At 33.8% G+C, this 21,882-nt stretch overlaps 3 protein-coding genes across 4 annotated transcripts in view; 1 reads left to right on the plus strand and 2 right to left on the minus strand.

Moving 5' to 3' along the window:
• LOC134262030 (SUMO-activating enzyme subunit 1-like) overlaps window positions 1–21,882 on the plus strand; it is a 54,839-nt gene that overhangs the window by 15,398 nt on the left and 17,559 nt on the right. Inside the window, exon 9 of one of the 2 annotated variants that reach the window (XM_062744407.1) lies at window positions 8,613–8,814. The exons of the other annotated variant lie outside the window; for it this stretch is intronic. Coding sequence (XP_062600391.1) covers window positions 8,613–8,705 — 93 coding nt within the window. The 3' untranslated portion in view covers window positions 8,706–8,814. Of the gene's footprint in view, window positions 1–8,612; window positions 8,815–21,882 lie in introns of those variants that run through there. 2 annotated transcript variants of the gene reach the window in all.
• Window positions 984–5,954, minus strand: LOC134262029 (tripartite motif-containing protein 55-like). The gene is made up of 2 exons (XM_062744406.1): window positions 5,919–5,954; window positions 984–2,755 (listed from the first exon to the last, which is right to left on the minus strand). Exon 2 carries the CDS (start codon window positions 2,741–2,743, stop codon window positions 1,058–1,060), a length of 1,686 nt encoding a protein of 561 aa, XP_062600390.1. The 5' UTR covers window positions 2,744–2,755; window positions 5,919–5,954; the 3' UTR covers window positions 984–1,057.
• Window positions 11,588–13,991, minus strand: LOC134262011 (uncharacterized). Its single transcript, XM_062744392.1, has 2 exons — window positions 13,948–13,991; window positions 11,588–13,297 (listed from the first exon to the last, which is right to left on the minus strand). The coding sequence occupies exon 2, from the start codon at window positions 13,280–13,282 to the stop codon at window positions 11,588–11,590; it is 1,695 nt and encodes a 564-aa protein (XP_062600376.1). The 5' UTR covers window positions 13,283–13,297; window positions 13,948–13,991.

Below are 21,882 nucleotides of genomic sequence, written 5' to 3' on the forward strand. Positions count from 1 at the left end.
AAATGTAAACAACGGAGCGTTATTCTTAACGTCAAGAAAGCATTTCTGGATTTTTTGTGAAAATTGCAACGATCTTAAATGATTTAATTTTTTTTTTTAATTTTAAAAATGTCATATAACATATACCACATGGCTTCTGGGGCGACTATACCAGAAGATTTGCCCCTCGGTGACAGGAAAGCCCTGGAGAGTTATGTCACCCTCTGCCTTCGGCATTCGGCATTGGGTGACATAACATTCCAGGGCTTTCCTGTCACCTCGGGGCAAATATTCTGGTATGTCACCCTCGAAGCCATGTGATATATGTATAATATAACATTTTTGAATAAGTTTTCCTATTATATCACAAATGTTATAAGTTTTGCTATAAACCCTGAAAAATGTCAAGTCACACAGGAAACAGCTATGTCCGGCCGGAAACAGTTATGTCAACCCTCAACGGAAACAGTTATGTCACTATTTCGATCACGTTCACGTGTTTTTACGTTACGCATTTTAGCTGGGGTTTGAGATGTTATGACATCGGTTGCTAAGCAAATGTAAACAACGGAGCGTTATTATTAACGTCAAGAAGGCATTTTTGGATTATATGTGTACATTTTAACAATTTTGAATGATTTTAAATTTTCCTTTAATTTTAAAAATGTCATATAACATATACCACATGGCTTCTCGGGTGACTATACCAGAATATTTGCCCCTCAATGACAGGAAAGCCCTGGAGTGTTATTTCACCCTCTGCCTTTGGCATCGGGTGACATAACACTTCAGGGCTTTCCTGTCACCTCGGGGCAAATATTCTGGTATGTCACCCTCGAAGCCATGTGATATATGTATAATGTCACTGTAAGGGTTAGCGACATAACAAAATACAGGAACGTAAATGATCTATTTTAATTAGATTGTTTATAACTGTGTTTTACTGATGTGTTTAAAAATTCCTTTAAGAGATTAAAAGAATAATAATTAATGCAACTTTCCATAGTGCAGTATATTTGGATATCAGTAATATTTCATATATCTTTAATTTAATTAGAATACAATGCAGTGATGCTTTTCACTGCAGATATTTGATTTTCTCCACTTTACTCAATTGAGCAACAAACAGATTGTCATGTATATCTGTACACAGTCCCCAGGGATCACTCAGTCCAGAGTGTATGTAACGGAGGAACTGTCCATCCTGGTCTATGATGTGGACACAGTTATTGTTGGGATCAGCTGTAAGGATGTGACTCTGACTGTCTGTGGTGGTTCCTCGTGGATAGAATGATCGGTTCTTTTGAGCAGGGGCATGTCCAGTGTACCTGAATCTCAGTTTCCCGGCCTGATTGACCACCACTACTGCTTTAGCTCCACAGTCAGTAACACAGATATCCAGGTTCCTGTTCTCTGTTATGTAGTATGTGTTAAACCGACTAGGTAAATAGAGAGATTTACCTTCATCATCAAACTGAATGGTTTGTTTCTCTGAGGAGCCAGAGTAACGGACAACTTTTGTTTGTTTTTTACAACTGAACATGATAACCAGGAGATCATCAGAGGAGGTACTACAGACACCGCGAGGTTTCCAATTCTGTAGTCTGATCACCTCCTCTATCTTCTCATTCTTCACAATGTTCACAGTTCTAACATCGTAATCAGTATAAACTAGATCACCGCTTTTTGTCACTGCTATGTCAGATGGTATGTTCCGTGACTTTGGTGTGATGGACTTGAGTAGTGATCCCTGATTGATGCTGTAGAGTTTCATGGTGTTGTCATCTCCTCTTGTCCAGATTTCTTCATCACTCAGACAGGCCACTTTGTAAAGTCGTCCATACCCAGTGTGTAGGGTGGTTACAGTCTGTGGTTCATCAAGCAGCTGATTTACTGGAGGAGAGGATCCAGCTTCTGGTGATTTCTGTGGTGACTTCATGCTGTAGCTATGTTTATCTGAAGTAAAAGAACTTGATGATAAGGATCCAAATAATTTTTTTAATTCTTCTCCTTGAATTTGTGCTGGAATGAATTTGGGAAAAGATAGCAGAATTTTGGGTGGAAGATTTCTGTATCTTTGTACATTGAATGTTATAGTAAAGAGTTTTGACAAGTCGTTAGTGTCTAAAGTGACGTCAGTTGAATTGATTTCATCCTTGATGTCAGACATTGTCTTGTTTAATTCATCCAGATGTTTCTGTAGAGTTTGTAACTGTGTGTTTTTCATCTCATCAACTTCAGATTTAAGTTTCTTGACAAGTTTGTCAATTTCTCTGTGCCAGTCCTCTCCATGTTTTGTTATGGCTGTTGAGAGATCTCTATATTCCTTTTCTAACCGACTCATTCTGTTTTGTACATCAGAGGCAATGTCCTGGTAGGTTAGATAAATTGTGTCATTTAATTCATTTCTTTCTTTTATAAAAATGTCCTTCTGTTCATCAAAAACTCGCAAGATTCTAGACAATTCATGACCTAAATGTTGATTAGATTCAATGCAACTGATGCAGACAGGAATGTCACATTGTTTACAGTACATTTTACATCGTTCTTTGCTATGAGTTGAACATTCAGGGTAGAGGGGGGTAGATTTCCTGTCTTGAAATTTGACTACCTTGTGATCTTTAGATTCACCTGTTGAGATGTGTTCTCCCACGCAAGCCTTACACAGGTTGACAAGACATGTATCACAGTGCATCTGTACCACAGCGGTCTCACACAGGTCACATCGCATCAATTCCTGGGCTCTGGTACGGGGGTCCATCATTAGATTTTGTGACTGTAGCAATTAAAGTTAACATTAATATCAGATTATGCATTTAGTGAATGCTTTTGAGGGCAACAAAACTTCTCTCAGACTAAAGAACTGCATTTTATACATGAGGCATGTTATGGTTTTGTCATATTTTTCAGACAAGTTTTCCAGACACATGAGTATGCTAGTACATCAGGGCTAGATTTTTATGCGCCTGGATCAATAGATCCAAGTCGAATATTGTTTTTTTTCATGTCTGTTTGTCTGTTGTCAACTTTAACCTTTGCCATAACTTTTAAACCATAAGAGACAGAGACTTCGTATTTGGTATGCATACTTGACTAATAAAGTTCTTTCAAATGACACCAAGGTCAATGACCTTCCTTTTGACTTTGACTATGACCCTTAAGTTAAAGGTCATACGAAACAGTGTCCTGAGTATTTTCAGTCTGATTAAAATCAAACCTTCACTAGCTCCTTTTTATAAAAATAAAAAGGAGCTAGTGAAGGTTTGATTTTAATCAGACTGGAGTATTTTGAATTGTATATGGAAATGAGTTCCTCTGAGCATCATTAATAAATCTGATATTACATGTTGAATTTTTTACGCAAGTTGGAGGCAGCAGAGTCGATCAAAGTTACTTGAATGCGAAGATGAACTTAAACTAGCGCGGCTTATCTCCCTTTGCTTATGACGTCAGTAAGACCCAGTCGCTACAGTCACTACTAATATTTATATAGCCGATCATGTCTTATAAATGCAGCGTATTTTTTTAAAGAAATATCATTGTCTTGACTTAATCTTTGCATAAATATATAAATTTCAAACAAGATGTGTTTGTCTTTGAAATTCTGTTGCATGTTTACAAGATTTTAGCATGTTTTATCCGTCTAATTTATAGTCATCCTTCGACACTTAAATCTATTTAAAGAGAGAGAGAGAGAGAGAGAGAGAGAGAGAGAGAGAGAGAGAGAGAGAGAAAAACGGTGTCCAAAGAGAACTTCTGTACTTGAGTAATATATAAATATAGACGCTGTCAATTAGCACATACAGTTGAAAAAATTTCCTACACAAAAATATGATTTTTTTCCGATTAAAAATTTTTAAACCATGATCAGATTATGAGCGCTATCGATTATAGTATACTCGATCGGTAGCACGCGCATATGTAAGCATGATAAGTAAAGCTGGATCCGATTGACCGCGGTGTGTAAATATTAAAGTGAAACAAAACCTGCAAATAAATTATTGAAAATGAAATGATTCTATCGCTTCCTTGTTTCCCCTTTCTCAATTATTCCTTATTCTGTTTTTGGCTTTTCCTATCTCATTGACCCTTTCTCACCCCGTATTTTTCTTGTACCAAAGTTGGTACATTTACGTATAACACTGTGCCCTTTTTATCGTACTAATTTTAAAAAGTCAGACATTAAACGCAGTTCTATCTATGTAATCCCAAGTTTCTTTATGTATATATTAACAGATCAAATTTTCTAAATTTGTATCAGTTTATTTTAACAAAGCTTATATATAGTCTGCTTTTGAAAAAAGAATGTTTAACTGTAAAAATATGAATTTTCAAAATTGTTTGGGTTCAATCTAGCAAACAATGGGCATTTAGGCATGGATTTCTCATTAATCATCTTATGTACGAACTGTATGAGTATTTTCAAACTGCAGTTGCTCAGCCAAACTGTTATAGAAATATCAGCACCGTAACATTGTACAGGGCATGTGTATACGTGTGCAAACTCGTAATACACATGTTTTGAGTCATTAAAATCACGTTTCTTGTGACAGAAAAATTACGATGATGTCGTCAAAAATACTCTATTTCTATGTATCGTTTTCATTAGTTCTCGTGTTTCAGATTTTAGAAGGGTGCAATCAAATACGCTGATTTTTCATTGACCCACGTTTATCATGAACTTCAATATCCCCGTGTTTATTTGGGAAAAGGGGGGGGGGTAACATCATGTATTAGAACGTATTAAATAAAAACATGAAGGGATTCTTTTCTAAGGTATTAATTTAAATAGGTATAAATCATGGTTGGAGGTGAAAAAAATCTTGATTTCATAGGGGTTTTCATCGGTTTCATCCTACTATGTAAAGCTCTCGATTTCAGTTTCTGTGCCTAATTAACGATAATCTCAAATAGAGTAAAATGTTCTTTAGCATCGGATAGCTCATCTAAAAACATAATCACATTTATATCCACAAAAAGACTAATATTAACTCAATTAAAATACAGAAAAATTACACTACATGTAATGTGTTGTTTTCATCAATGGGTCTTTGTGACGTAATTTTTACACAAAATAAAGAACGATAAGCGGGTAACAAATTTATCAAGTGGACAAGTTTAGGCCTTCATTTTTCTGTTAAATAAAAGCAAATTGTTTTTACCAAACGTAATTTGACATTCTTTCATGCCAGTCTTTATGTTTAAAAAGTAAAATCCTAGTGTTATGAACTGTTTCGTATGACCTTTAAAAATAGCTTTTTCGAACTTTTGCCATATTTTTTTAAACCATAAGAGATATAGACGTCATATTTACTCTGCATACTCCACTAATTAAGCCCTTTCAAATGAAACTAAGGTATCAGTGACCTAGACTGTGACCTTTATCCTAAAAATAGCTTTTTTAAAAAATAAAATTTGCCACCGGGCACATAGTGTTTCACAAATACATCTTGTTTTCTCTTGTCACTTGGCTATTACCTTAAATTTTTACTTGTCAACTTACACTATCCCACTTGAAAAGACAACATAATAGTTATAGTAGTATTTTCATGATTTTGTGTATATTGTGATATTTAATAATGTGACGTAACAAAACAAGAAATAACAGATCTTGGGCACAAAACACTGTCAATTGAACAAATCCGAGCATGAATGAAATGAATTCTGTATGCATAAAATACACTGACCAAAAGGATATTTGATCTTTTTTTTGTACTCAATGAGATGACAATTCACTATCCCAAGTCCAACAGACCATAAATTAATTGAGCACAGTACATATTTATAAACAAGTCAATTGATAAAAACAAGATTAATTCACATATCAAATTTTATTTTAAAGAAATTTTGTTCCCAGTGATTAAAGTTTGTAGTACTGAAGAATTTGAAAAACATTTTTTAAAATCACAAAATACTTCAGTTACACCTATCTTTATTACCTGTCTTTAGTAATGGCGGTCGTCCTATCGATCTCTAAGTAAACTCTGATCATGTGACCCACTTACCTGTGTTTTCTACCTGTCAGGTGTTTATACTTCCTGGTCTATAGTGAGATTTAAACACCTTCTGAACACTAGTAAAGTCTCTGGATATCATATAGAATTTTTTGAGTTGGTATTAACACTTTATATGCCATGTCTCACTAACTACCCTATATTTTTTTTCTAAATTAATGAAAGTGAAAGTTCAGAAACTTCGGAGTAATGTTGTTTGTTTAAGTGTGAAGAAATATAAAAACATAATTGTGAGTCATTTGATTTACTACTGTATTTCTAAGGAAACTAGGTATGTGAGGAAATTCAAACTTTCATATTTTTTACACTCCCTCATCTTCGCTAGCCAAGGATTTCTGACACGCTACTCTTCTTATAGGACCTATTATGAGGAGAGTAGCGTATAAGAAACCCTTGGCTAGCGAAGATGACACTCCCTCATCTTCCAATATTGCTAGTCTAAAGGCATGTGGTTCAAATTAGAAAAAAAAAACAGAATTAATTATTAATCACATTAAAATGGAAACAAAACATCCTCAGGTAGTGTAGATTCACAAAATCTTTTTCAAATCATGGTCCCCAGTGGATGGGGGTGGTGGACTTGACTGGTCCCATATCATCTCCCATGAGGCCATCCTTAAAAAAATGTTTGATTGGAATTGCCGCCTGGGGGTTTTCAGACCCAGGAGGGAGGGAGGGAGGGAGGGAGGGATTATATTTTTTTTTACAAATTGAAGCTAAATGACAAAGAAATAAAATCTCAATGAACAGTGGAAATTTTCATTTATTATCCTCTTTTATTTTATTAATATTATTTGGTCCGATTTTGGAAAAAAAGATATACACAGAACGGTACTCAAATTTAATATTAATCTCATTTAGATGTTAAGATCTGTTCATTTATAAATAGTTAAATTTCAGCATCAAACTTCTAGTTTATTTAAAGAATCTTTATTAACAATACCTTTATCAGTCTATTTCGTGATATTTCTCTTTGAAATTTACCCCTTTGTTAAGACAAAGCTTGCAAACAGTTTGAACCACACAATCTTAGGAATCGTTGGATGTTTTGTGGAAAACCGGGAAGGGGTGCTTGGCACGTTCTCGAGTTTTCACCATGAGTCAGTTTTAACATTACGTTTCAAAGAATTGTCATACTGACAGACATTTTTTCCTTTAGTATTTGGGATAAAACATTTCTGATCCATGTATTTTTTTTAACTGGGATCTGAAATATCATTTTTTTTTAATTTCAATATCACGGACTTAGCCTATCAAGTTCAATGTTCAATCTATTACAATATCATTCCATTGAATTTTTTATTCACCTTTTATTTTATAGAGATGCATAAATGTTCTGCTCTTCAACACAACGCTTGAATGTTTCCAACATGGTCTGACATTTTGGCGGCTTTTGTTTTGCCAAATCGCCACCTATAATCGCTATATCATAAATACTATGAAGAAAGCGTTTTATTGACTCGAGTTGTTAAATTAATGTGAGCTCAAATCCGACTTTAAAAAGCTATTTCGACGAACGAACTAACTTGTACTAAACAATGTAAGACGATAAAACGATAAAAAAAATATTGTTAATACTTTGCCAATAAAATTTTTTGAGCGGGGGGGGGGGTATTTTCATGAGGCGGGCGGCAATTCCAAACAAACTATAATTTTATTTTGGCCTGAGTGTAAGGATGGAACAACAATATGACAGACATTATAACCTTTTGAGGGTCTGTCAGGGTCACAATATTGACTTCGTTTGATAAAGAGCAAATAATGTTTTTTTTTTTATTTGAAAACATAGGGTCAGTATGACTAAGTTAAGCAGAGTGGCCCATGAACCTCTTGTAAACAGAGTTATCTTTCTTATCACTTGAAATTTCCTAAATGCACGTTCAGTAGTAACAACAGAGCCACGTAACTAGTTATCATGTGTAAACATCTCAGTCTGTATTATTACTTACAGTGTAATATTTAAATAAGAAAATGACTTTTCTTATCTAATAAGACTTTAACAAGTATAAAATAGAAGGAAAATGGCACTTAATTGAAGATTAAATGTACTTTTTTAAGTGCGTGAAAAATGAGTGTTTGCGGGGAAACGGTATATGCGTGATTTTGCTTTAGAAATAGGAAATGTTATATGCGTTAAACTGCGTGACTGTGGGGAAGTGGGTTAACACGTCTGTGTTGTTTACATGTATTTGTTCTCTATAATTACAGGCAGTGTCTCTGAAGGACTAGCCTCACTGAACTGTTATGCAACATATACTGAATGTTCACGTCATAGAAATATGACGTTATCTTTCGCCGAAAGCGTTTTATAAATGCGGTACACGTTTCACTAAAGTTTACCGTAAATAGTATTATAACTTACGGTGTAATATTTAAATAAGAAAATGACTTATCTTATAAGACTTTAACAAGTAAAAAATAGAAAGAAAATGGCTTTTAATTGAAGACTAAATTTACTTTTTAAACGTGCGTGAAAAATGCGAGTTTACGCGGAAACAGTATATGCGTGATTTTGTGTTAGAAATAGGAGTTGGTATATGCGTTAAAATGTGTGACTGCGGGGTAGTGGGTTAACACAACTGTGTTGTCTATACATGTATTTGTTTTCTATAATTACAGGCAGTGTCTCTGAAGGACCAGCCTCACGATAATTTCTTCTTCTACAACGGAATAGAAGGGAGTGGCTTAGTGGACAAAATCTCGTCATCTTGACATCTGAACCTGAGCTTATCCTGACCCTCCAGACTTTAAGTAGGACACTATGACGGAATGGAATGCAGTCTGTCTCCATTGTAACTCATCTCATTTTGTCAGCTGATATTGTCAATAAATATATAAAACATACAATCATATTATTTAGTACATGACTATATTTTATGAAAGCAAACTAGAGGCCCATCGGCATTAATGCTCACCCGTCGCCAGGATTTAATTATAAACATGCATAGTACAATCAATGTAAACACTAGGCCTTTGAGGTCAGAGTGCACCACCCCGTGATCAAACGACTTATATATGGAATTAGTACCGACACCGTATCACATGTAATATGCATTGCGCATTACATTCTTGCGCGAAAGCTTTAAGGATAATCCAAAGGCTTTTTTAAAGATTTTTGTCAATTTTGAGATTTTTGGTAAAGTAAACAATGCTAATCACTGCTTTATAATGCATGAAAAATCCTTGCTAATTATTAAATGGTTCTCTAATTGTTTAACAATAATCAAACATAAACACTAATACATGTGCCGTTATTGAAGCTTCTGATTTGGTCTGTAACTGCCTGCTTCTAAATCATTGTGACCACTTGGGGAATTCTTCACTAGCCACACAGAGGCTATCAGTACTAGTAATTAAACTACAGGGACTCTAGATTTAGGGAAGGAGATCTAACAGGTCACTAATGACCATGAAATAGGAGGTGGAGCTTACCTTTTGCCATTTTGCCGGGAAATCTTTCTGTTTCAGAATTGAACCTATTTTACTTCATTGAAAGCACCTAAATAAAAAATAGAACCTCCCATTCTTGTAAATATGCATAGGAGATTTGGAAAAGTGACAGGTATCCAAAGCTGAATCGCCAAGGTGTCATATATTTCCAGCTTTGGCAGACGTTGTGTATTGGGTTTTTGCCCTCTACTGTAAAGTACGTAAGATCAGACAGTTGGTGGTATTATTTCAAAGGATTCAGCTCCCTTATTTATTTACCAATTCCTCTGAAAACTGGCCAGAATGCGTCTCAAATGTGTGTTTACAAAACCGTATCTCAGATTTTTGATATCTTGCTCAGTTCTCGAATTATGAGGGGAAATGTAGAACTAGGCTAATAAATTGGGAACATTGAAATACAAATGGATGTAACTTTTGAATAAGATGATTTATCAAAAATCTAAGATACAGTTTCAAAGTTCAATCTTTAATCTACATTGAGACAAACTTTTGAATTTGAGAGGTGGAATACAAAAAGTTATTTATTAAATATAAATGCACTAATTTTTACATTAAAATATTAATAATTTTTTTATAAGATAACAATGAGAATTTAAATTAAGATAATTAAATAGTAAATTTAACAAGCTTTCAAATGATATATACTTTTAATATGTTAACTTTGTTAATGAAAGAATTACAAGCAAATTAAATTTTTCCCTTTGGAAACCTTTGGTGTATCCTTAAAGTGACATGAAAAGAAAGTATTATCGCTTCACTAACAGCGCGTGACAGTTAGCTTGATAGGGCGTGCTAAAATTTCGTACGCTGATTAACATTTTACTCATCGATTGGATGTTTGATTTCAATGGAATCAATACTACTTTGCATATGAAACACAAAACCCAGCAATACCCCTGACAATACTGACCAATCGCATTGAATAAACAGATGTGATGTGAACGGACAAAGCATGTTTTACTTCAATGATGATATTGATAGCTACTTAGTACAGCAGTTGCAGAACAGCCTTTAATTACTAAATTCATTCTTTGAATTTAAATTTAATTTAATACATGCTTTTTGAGGACAGAAAACGGACTTTGACTGACCACGTGTTGCTCCTGACAACAAATGCCATATTGGGAAACAATAATTCAATGTGATTCGCCAGTATTAATGGGGTATTGTTGTATTCCGAGTTTCATATGCAAATTAGTATTGATTTCATTGATCCAATCGATGAGTAAAATGATAGCCAGCACACAAAATTTTAGCACGCCCCATCAAAGAAACTGTCACGCTGTTTGTAAAATAATAATACATATAGACACATACTGACTGGATAGCCAAATCAACACACCCGCAACCAAAGCAACCAGGATCGACCCCACCCATCCCAAAAGCAGTAAACAATTTTTCATTATAACCGAAAGCATTACCATGACACTGTGTCATTACCCTAGGTCTGGAACTAAGACTTGGATCGAACTGCGATGAAGTTTTATACAGGTGCACAGGGAAAAACCATATCCGTAACAGCAAGGCAATGCTTAGCCTAGTTATATTGAAATTTAATCATTCTATTGTGTGTGCATTCAGAGACTTCTTTAAATTAGGGAGGTACATTAATATAAGGTTTTATTTTCAAGGGCATGTAAGGAAATAAAAAAAAAACAAAACAGCAAGGCTAATAATACTCAGTTGAGTATTGTGGCACAAGGGCTGTGGAGTTAAGATGAACTTAACTTATATCAAATCATACATAATGCATTTATACAGGGTATAAAAGATTCATCAGCAGAACAGCAAACTCCTTTTACCTCGGTAGTCATATACTGTTTAATAAACATCCCCGTTTATTGTGGATTCAACTTTAGTTGAGCAATAAACCTTTTGTTTAGGTTAAAATATGGGATCAATATTTTATGGGATTGGAAAAATGATAAAGCTATCTCATGACAAATAGCAGGGCCAAGATTACTCTCCTGAATTGTATGGTCCTTGGGCTTGAATTTATTTCTGACATGAATTGGAACAATTCACCTTATTTATATGCATAAAGCAGAGCTGTCATTTCTTTGTAAACTATAGACATTTATATAGTATTCACAATTTCATTAAGATATACATTGAAAAATGATTAAGGAGAAAAAAATGTTTATTTATATTGAATACAAATATTTGATTTTCTTCACTTGTGTGTTTCTGAATTGAACCACAAACAGATTATCATTTGTATCTGTACACAGTCCCCAGGGTTCACTCAATCCACACTCTATGTAACGGAGGAACTGTCCATCCTGGTCTATGATGTGGACACAGTCGTTGTTAATATCAGCTGTAAGAATGTGACTCTGACTGTCTGTGGTGATTCCTAGTGGATTGAATGGTCTGTTCTTTTGAGCAGGAGTATGTCCAATGTACTTGAATCTTAGTTTCCCGGCCTGGTTTACCACCACTACGGTTTTAGCTCCCTCATCAGACACACAGATATCCAGGTTCCTGTTCTCAGTTATGTATCTGTCATAATAACCAGATGAATAGAGAGGTTTACGTTTATCATCAAACTGAATGGTTTGTTTCTCTATGGAGCCAGCATAACGGACCACTTTTGTTTGTTTGTTATAACTGAACATGATAACCAGGAGGTCACCAGAAGAGGTACTACAGACATTTCGAGGATTCCAGTTCTGTTGTCCGATCACCTTCTCTATCTTCCCATTCTTCACAATGTTCACAGTTCTGTCACCATAATCAGTATATACTAGATCTCCACTTTTTGCCACTGCTATATCAGATGGCCAGTTCCCTGACTTAGTTGTGATTGACTTGAGTAGTGACCCCTTATTGATGCTGTAGAGTTTCATGGTTTTGTCATTTCCTCTTGTCCAAATTTCTTCATCACTCAGACAGGCTGCACTGTAAATGAATTCATTATACTCAGTGTTAATGCTGGAGCCGGTCTCTGGTACATCAAGCAGCTGTTTGACTGGGGGAGAGGATCCGGCTTCTGGTGATTTCTCTGTTGTCTTCATTCTGTAACCATGTTTATCTGATGTTAAAGAACTTGATACTAGAGTTCCAAACATTTTATTTAGTTCTTTTCCTTGGCATTTTCCTGGAATGAATTTGGGTAAAGATATCATGATTTTGGGTGGAAGATTTCTGTATCTGTGTACATTGGATGTTACACTTAACAGTTTTGATAAGTCATTAGTGTCTACAGCCATTTTAACTGAATTGATTTCATGCTTGATTTGAGACATTTTTGATTTTATTTCGTCCAGATTTTTCTGTAGAGTTTGTAACTGATTGTTTTTCATCTTATCAACTTCAGCTTTAAGTTTCTTGACAAGTTTGTCAATTTTTCTGTGCCAGTCCTCTCCATGTTTTGTTATGACTGTTGAAAGATCTCCATATTCCTTTTCTAACTGGCTCTTTCTGTTTTGTACATCAGAGGCAATGTCCTGGTAGGTGGGATAAATTGTTTCATTTAATTCATGTCTTCCTTTTTTAAACATATCTTTCTTTTCATCCAAAACTCGAAGGATATTAGATAATTCATGACTTAAATGTTGATTGGATTCAAGGCAGCTGATACACACAGGAAAGTCACATTGTTTACAGTACATTTTACATCGTTCTTTGCTATGGGTTGTACATCCAGGGTAGAGGGGGGTAGATTTCCTGTATTGAAATTTGACAATTTTATGATCTTTTGATTCATCTGTTGAGATGTGTTCTCCCACACAGGTCTTACACAGGTTGACAAGACATGTATCACAATGCATTTGTACTACAGCGGTCTCATACAGGTCACATCGCATCACGTCCTGGGCACTGGTGCGGGGGTCCATCTTTAGATTCTGTGACTGAAACAATGCATGTTCAATACTAATGTCAGATAATGCATTTATTGAAAGGGCAAACTTTTATTATACTAGAGAACCACATTGTATGCATGAGGCTTGTTATGGTTTTTGTCATACCTGTATTTTGCAGACATGTTTACCAAATCGTGAATACATATAAAGGTTAGACTTTTTCTCTCTTGTCACTCGGTTATTACCTTAAATTTCTACTGTTTAACTCAGTACTTTCATTGTCCCACTTGGCGAGACTCCATAATGGTAGCAGTAGGATTTTCATGAATTTGTTTATATTGAAAGAAAACAACAGAACTTTGGCTCACAACACTGTCAACTGATCAAACTGACCAACTGACCATGAACTAATTTTGTATGCAGAAAAAACATTGACCAAATGGGCATTTGCTCTCTAAAATATACTTGCTAAGATTAAAATTCACTAGCCCCAATCCAGGAGGCCATAATTTATTTTGAGCACAGTACATGTATATAAACCAGTCTTTTGACTTTTGACACAGGATTATTACACATATTGAATCATTATTTAAAGAAAATTTTGTTCACATGATGAAAGTTTGTAGTACTAATTTCTTAAGAATTTGAAAACAATTTTTAAAATTACAAAATGCGTCAATTACTTCTATGTTCATTACCTTCAGTAATGGCGGTCGTCCTGTCTATTGATCTCTGTATAAACTCTGATCACATGACCCACTTACCTTTGTTATCTACCTGTCAGGTGTCGCTGCATTTCATTTCCGGAAATCTGTATAGCATTTCCGACATTTTTTGTTTGCATTTCCGACATTTTTTGTTTTCATTTCCGACATAATTTTTTTTTGTCATTTCCGGAATTTACCTGTGCGGCAATTCAATGTTTTCTAAGTAAAAGAAAATGGAATTTTAAAAGTATTAATGCCAAAATATTAATTAAAATTAAATAAAAAAATCTATACATATATGCATACATGTAGTAGCACTAAGTCTAGGTAAAAGAGTTTAATGAGCATTAAACTTTTTCACCATATTTAATGTGCACTAAATCAAATGTCAGTAACAGCACCATACTTATGTCCAGCTCACTGATAGATTTACAAAATTGGATTTTATTGATTTATGATTTATTCCTTTAAATTTTTCATAAGTAAAGTTATCAAATTTGTTACTATAGGTACTAATTATGTATTTGAAAAATGTCGGAAATGAAAACAAAAAATTGTCGGAAATGAAAAATTGATAATTACCAAAAATTCCGGAAATGAAATGCAGCCTCAGGTGTATATACTTTCTGGTCTATAGTGAGGATTTAGATATATTCAGAAAATTAGTAAAGTCTCTAGATATTATATAGAATTATTTGAGATGTTATGGTATTAACACCATATTTATATACCATAACTCACAACCCACCCCACACTTTTTGTTTTAAATTGATGAAAGTTAAAGTTCAGAAACTTTCGGAGAAATGTCGTCTGTTTAATCGTGAAGAGATGTGAATAGAAAAAATAATTGTGAGTCGTTTGATTTATTACTGTATTTCACTGGGAAACTAGGTATCGTATTGGAGGAAGTCCAAACCTTCATATATTTACACTCCCTCCCTCCTCCTCCAATGTTGTTAGTCTAAAGGCCTGTGATTCAAATTAGAAAAGCAGAGTTATTATTTATCATATTAACATCAATTCTCTGAAAGGACCAAAAATGCTTGGCCACGCACTATCATGGAATTTGAAATTATCAATATGATATTAAAGAGTGTCCTATATAAAGACTATAGGTGGGTAAATTTTGGACAGTGCTTCCTCGGTTTCCATAGCAACGGCCTTGAAATACTTTGCCATGGCGAAAATGACCTAATTATCATCACCATGCAAAATAATTCCATGCTTCCTAAACATAGAAAAGTTGAGAAAGTAACATGGGTCTCATTTTATAGCTAACTAATCAATGTTTCTTGGCATATAAATTTTATTCACTTTAACTCAAGGTTTTTGATAAAATACAGATCTATTTACGCGAAGATTGTCATAAAATGAATACAAAGGTACCTATTTCTTCACGTGCATAGAAATTTTTGCAGGCAATTTCAACTTATAAAAAAGGTTTTTTCAGTAAGATGGAACTTACATCTAAAAGATACAAAAAGATTTGAGGTGGGTAAATCAGTTAAATGTTGTTTTCCATTCGCCTGAAATCATCACTTTTCATGAAAATTGACCGAGAGTTATTTCTCTTTGCTGACTCTTTTGCACTGAAGACAAAAAATGGTTGACTCTCCTGTCAAAAGAAGTTTCTAACAACATGTGGTAAAACAGACACCAGGAAAATAAACAAGGAGAAAATGATGTTTAAGTTGTGAGTGACAAAGTAAGTCATCAATCAATTAATGAAAATGAAAGAGACAGGTCTTGTGAAATATTGGAACAAAATTTATGAAGTCTGACTAGAGGGATTTCATCTATTCTAAAGACCCATACGTACATTATGATGCAAATGGAAGAAAACATTAACAAGCAGTGGATACGGCCACCCGGAAATCAGTAGGAATGGATCTACCCTAGGCAAAAAATGTAGAAAGTTGTGTTTACTTTAGAAAGCAAAATAACTTACTCTTGATAATCATATAACTATTAATAAGAAGAAGAATGTAATAGAAGATGTAACATAAGTTTGTGTGTATGAAATGAAAAATTAATATGTGTTTTCGGGTACAGACTACATTGTTGTTGTTAAGTATGTGTGTGTGTGATTGTTTTCTTTGGGGGGGGGGGGGGGGTGCTCTAAAATATTTAGGGAAGTGTGCATAAATTAGAGACGGACGTAAACACATGCATATTATAAGGCTCTATTCAGTTTGACTATGAAAAAAAATTAATAATTTTTAATTAACTTTAGCAATATATACACACTTTAATAAAATACATGTATAAACATTGGCGTCGGAAGCAAATTGAAAGTGGGGGGGGGGGCTAAGTTTAAAAAAAAAATTGTGCCTCCAGAAAAACCTGACAAGCAAAAAAAAAAAAAAAAAAAAAAAAAAAAAAAAGTCCCAAACACGAAAATCCTGTAGGTTCGAACTCCAGTACCAAAAATTTTCTTCCAACCACCACCACTTTCCCCATTTTTAACCTACACTAAGACGTCTCTGTGGAAAGTGGGGGGGGGGGGCTAAACTTACTAATATATGTTCAATGTCTATACTAAGTATATATTTGGAAAAAACCATACTTGATTCACAAGCAAATTTAAAATTAATTGTGGGTACACCTTATTACTTACAAGTATTCAATCAAAATTTGTTCAGGAAAGTTTTTCTTGTATTTACAAATTCATAAATTGAATATATTAAACTATTATGCAACTGTACTTGGATACATGTATTTATGAAATAGTATGAATATCCCTAACAAACATAATGCATATATATGATTTATGCAAGAAAGTTGCATATAAGTCCTCTAAATAACTATAAATAGAGTAACCCTAAATAGAAATACTAGTATCCAGTGTACAGCAATGAACTATATAGTTGCAAGTGATTAGGAAATAATCTTTGTTTTTATGTTGTTTTAAAATCTTTTTTAATACAAAGGTTATATACCAGAAACAGGAGGCAGTAACAAAATTAATAAACGAAGACAGAAAACTTGCAAGTGATCTTGCATGAGAACTGAACACCAGGCAGTATCGTTACCAATCAGTATTCTTTTGGAGGGAATTCTGTTTAAAGAAATTGGAGATCAGAAGTTTTGAAATTTGTGATGGTAAATTCACTAAATTGTTTAGGTTGCTTTTATCTTCCATTGGTTATACTTAAAATATTTTTGAGGTTTTTTTTTCAAGGTGTAAATACAAACAATTGGTATAGAATTAAATACATCATAGGGAAAAATATATCAATTTTGTTTTCACATGAAAAAATGTTGTAGATAGATAATGACTTTAAATTAAGGTATAGATGTATGTTTTTTTTTTATTCCAGGGAAAAAGTGGAAGATGATTATTTCAAGTGTCACTTTTTAAACCCACTTTCTTCACTGGACAGCCATAACACCACATACAGCAAGGCTTGTTTAGTACAAACATGGATATTGTGAATTTACGGATAAAGCGAAGTCATCTTGGATCCCCAACTATATAAATTTAACACATTCCTTATACAGATATAACAAATTACAGATATAGCAAAGTAATTGCGAAGGTCCCCATGCTTTTGTTATAACTAAGTTTAATTACTGTAACAGTAAACGTCTGATGTAAAACAAAAATGGTGTAACATTAAGTCTAGCTGTTTCAACAAAATTGTTATGTAACAGATTTTTTTCTATACATATTTTGACATATAAATACACATTTTAGATAATGTTCAGAATGAAGATTTTCTTGATTAATAATTTGAAAAAAAGACTGTATTAATATAAAAGTTGTTATATATACATGTACTGTAGATCACATAATTTTTGCAATTATTTTACCTTATTTTCACAACATTGTCATTGACTCTTTTTTAAATAGACACACTTTTCACAAATTGGTGTCAATACTCTTTTTTAATCTCAAAAAATACTATTTTATGTGAGAATTAATTTTCTGAAAGTACAAAGTCTTGTTTAATAGTGGGAAAATAATGTTTTCGTGAATAAAACTGATAAATAGAATACACATGAGTATGTGTATATTTACAGATTGTAAGTGATACATTTATGAATTTTTCAATGTGTTGTTAGTTTTATATTCAATTTAAATTCAGCACCTTTTCTCCATTTTGTATCTAGTATTTGAAAATATTGATTACGGGGCAAAGTTCCTGTGAAAAGTTTTCAGTTGTTGTTGGTGTTGCAAGGTCTTAACTAGATGCTGTCATGAGACAGTAATACCCGCACTATGGTGTTTGCCTCTAAAAATACACTCATTCATATTGGACTTTCCAAGGAAGAAGTCAAAATAATTCTATAATTATCACCGTACATGTATTCGTCAAATTGAACATAAAATTTTCAGATGACCATATCAACTCTGAGCCTCACATATGTATTTTAAAATACTTAATTCATAACCAGTCTGAAATAACAGAATTTAATTAATGATTGAAGTAAATTTCTTAATTAGATTCAAATAAATAATTTTCCCATAATTTGGAACTTTTTAAATTTACTTTCTCAACGACATAAAATATTATTTTAGTACAAAGCATTTTTGATGAATTTATCAAAATGTGCAAACTGATTTTAGTATTTGGTCGGGAAAAAAACCCATTGAAAATACAACCCGATTAATTTGTCAATGCCTATCTCCCCCCCCCCCCCCCCCCCACACACACACACACACACACTCTCTCTCACTCTCACATTTTTTAAAAAAACATAGTTTAGTTTATTATGATAGTTTGAAATTTGTTCTTGTACTAAACAGTTTTATTTTCTACATTCACATTGGGTTTGCGTCACCCATTATCATATTTATAGATATCACCTCTCGGCACACCTCGGCCAATTCATACTGGCAACGGAATCAGCAAAGGTTTGTCGAATGAGATTATTTAGCACATGTATGCTGACGATGCAGTGTGGTCAGTTAAAATCATTTGTGTTTTAATTGGATTATATGGATTATATTTCATGAATTCGTTGTCACGACCTATGACATTCGGTAAGTACAAGATTTAGTATAGATTGCATAAAAATAAATAAATGCAAATGGTTAGGTTGAAGTTCAAAAAGGGTCAACATGGTCAAAGATCATCGCATGCCACAGTCGACAAATTTCACATTGTCAAGTTATCTCCCGTTGCGGACATTCAGTATATAACAGACGCAGATCCAGAATTTTTTTTTTTCAGAAAAAAATCAGCCCAAGATTTCCAGATGATGGAAATAAAAAATAATAATAAAAACAATGATGGTGGAGTCCCTGTTTTCTAAGGGGGAGGATGTCCAAAGTCATTTTTATTCTCTACAGTACATATATAGTCTTATTTAAATAACTGCTAATTCCAGGGGGGGGGGGGGTTCTGATCTCCCTAGCCACTGACTCCCTGTACCTGAAATGACAATTGATCTTATGACTCCATAATAATAGAAAATTTTTTCATTTGACTATTTATACATATTTTGTTTCCTATGTTTATGTATTTTTGTCTGTCCACGGAAACTTTAACCTTGCCCATATTTTTTAAGTGGATTGGGCTATAGGCCTACACATGGCTTCAATATTTCATAGGTAAATTTCTTTTGGCAAAACCTTTTAATGGGTACCACCAATTTTGACCTCTTGATCTCTTGACCTTGGAGTTTGACCCAATTTTACAAGAAAAATACCTTGAACTTGGCGTAAGTTTTGAACAGATTGTGCTAGGACTTTCATGCTCTAACATGTGTAATCATTGTGAACTTTCAACAGGTATAATTATTTTTGACCTAGACCTTAGAGTTGAATCCAATTTAACTTTAACCTTGGCAATAACTTTTGAACAGGTGAGGAAGTTCTAGGGATTTCTCCCTTTTTTCACATGTGTATTCCTTGTGACAAGACTTTCCCTTTGATACCAACAATTTAGACCCTTTGACCTTGACCTTCGAGTTTGACTTACATTTGAGAAACTTCAACCTTTGCCAAAAGCTGCCATAACAGTTGCTGTCACAACAAACAAACAAATTACTAAAAAAAAACACAGAATACATGTACATATTTTATATTCAACAGATATACATCTGGTCATATCTCTAGTTCTCCCTTGAATGAGACATGGTGATATAAATTTTAAAAAATAATTATAAGAGTTGAAAAGGTTGTGCATATTGAAATATACTAAGCTCTGCGGATGAATTAGATATACCAGTTTAGCTTTATTTTGCTACCCAAAGCACCTTGATTAACTATTTATAAGCATACTGTTTTCTGAAATGTACTGATTTCTGTTGTCCATCTGTTTATCTGCAAACTTTTCACATTAACTTCTTAAGAACCACTGGGCTAATTTCAACCAATTTACATTTAAATATGCAGGGTACTTTTTAAGCGCCCGGATCGATAGATCCCGGGCATATATTGTTTTTGTCCTGTCTGTTTGTCTGTTTGTCTGTTTGTCTGTTTATCTGTTTGTCTGTTTGTCAACTTTAACCTTGGCCATAACTTTTCTGTTTGTCTGTTTATCTGTTTGTCTGTTTGTCTGTTTATCTGTTTGTCTGTTTGTCAACTTTAACCTTGGCCATAACTTTTGAACAATAAGGGATAGAGACTTCATATTTGGTAAGCATACTCCACTAATAAAGTCCTTTCAAATGACTTCAAGGTCAATGACCTTGTGACCTTGACTAAGACTTATATGCTAAAAATAGCTTTTTCCACTGTTTGTCATAACTTTTGAACCATAGGAGATAGGGACTTCATATTTGGTATGCATACTCCACTAATAGAGTCCTTTCAAATGACATCAAGGTCAATGATCTTGTGACCTTGACTGGGACTTATATGCTAAAAATAGCTTTTTACACTTTTTGCCATAACTTTTGAACCATCAGAGATAAGGACTTCATATTTAGTATGCATACTCCACCGATTAAGTTCTTTCAAATGACACCATGGTCAATGACTTTGTGACCTTGACTGTGACCTATATTCTAAAAATAGCTTTTTCCACTGTTTGTCATAACTTTTGAACCATAGGAGATAGGGACTTCATATTTGGTATGCATACTCCACTAATAGAGTCCTTCAAATGACGTCAAGGTCAATGATCTTGTGACCTTGACTGTGACGGATATGCTAAAAATAGCTCTTTACACTTTTTGCCACAATTTTTGAACCATAGGAGATAGGGACTTCATATTTAGTACGCATACTCCACTGATTAAGTTCTTTCGAATGACACCATGGTCAATGACCTTGTGACCTTGACTGTGATCAATATGCTAAAAGAAGATTTTTTTAACTTTGTTGCCGCCGGGCGCGTAGTGTTTCACAAACACATCTTGTTCCAACATAAATCTTCTTGTCAAGAACAGCAAAGACATTTATTGTCCCCATTTTTGCTAAAGGTAGGGTACATTAATCTCATTTGTTTGTCAATCTGCCCATCTGTCACAATAAATTTAACCTTGGTCATCATGGTCGTATATTTTGAATGAGAAGAGATAGGACTTTTATATTAAACATGTGTATTAGTATTAAATGGGACAATACCATTCTACATACACTATGATTTTCATTACCCATGATCTTGAAGTTTGACCTAATTTCCTTAAAAAAATTAATTGCTTTGAATTGATCATTTTGAAAGATAAATGAAAGGGCATTCATATTACCTGTGATAAGACCTTCCAAAATGTATCATGACTTTTTGACTCTGTGACCTTGACCTTGAAGTTTAACTTAGTTTTCATTAATGTTGTATTTCCTTTTCATTGAGAAGAGATTTGACTTTCACATTTCAAGTGAACATTACCCATAACAAGAGGCTCCCAACATGCTATGATTTTTTACCCCTTGACCTTGATGTTTTAACAAAATTTCAAAAGAGTGAACTCTCCCAAAAGATGATAAGACCACTGTTTAAAAAAAAAGGAGTTTAGGGAAGACTGGGCTTTTTC

This window comes from Saccostrea cucullata, unplaced genomic scaffold (assembly GCF_032062105.1).
Source record: "Saccostrea cucullata isolate Sc308-1 unplaced genomic scaffold, CSIRO_AGI_Scuc_v1 ctg2101, whole genome shotgun sequence".
NCBI classification, from domain to species: Eukaryota; Metazoa; Mollusca; class Bivalvia; order Ostreida; family Ostreidae; genus Saccostrea; species Saccostrea cuccullata.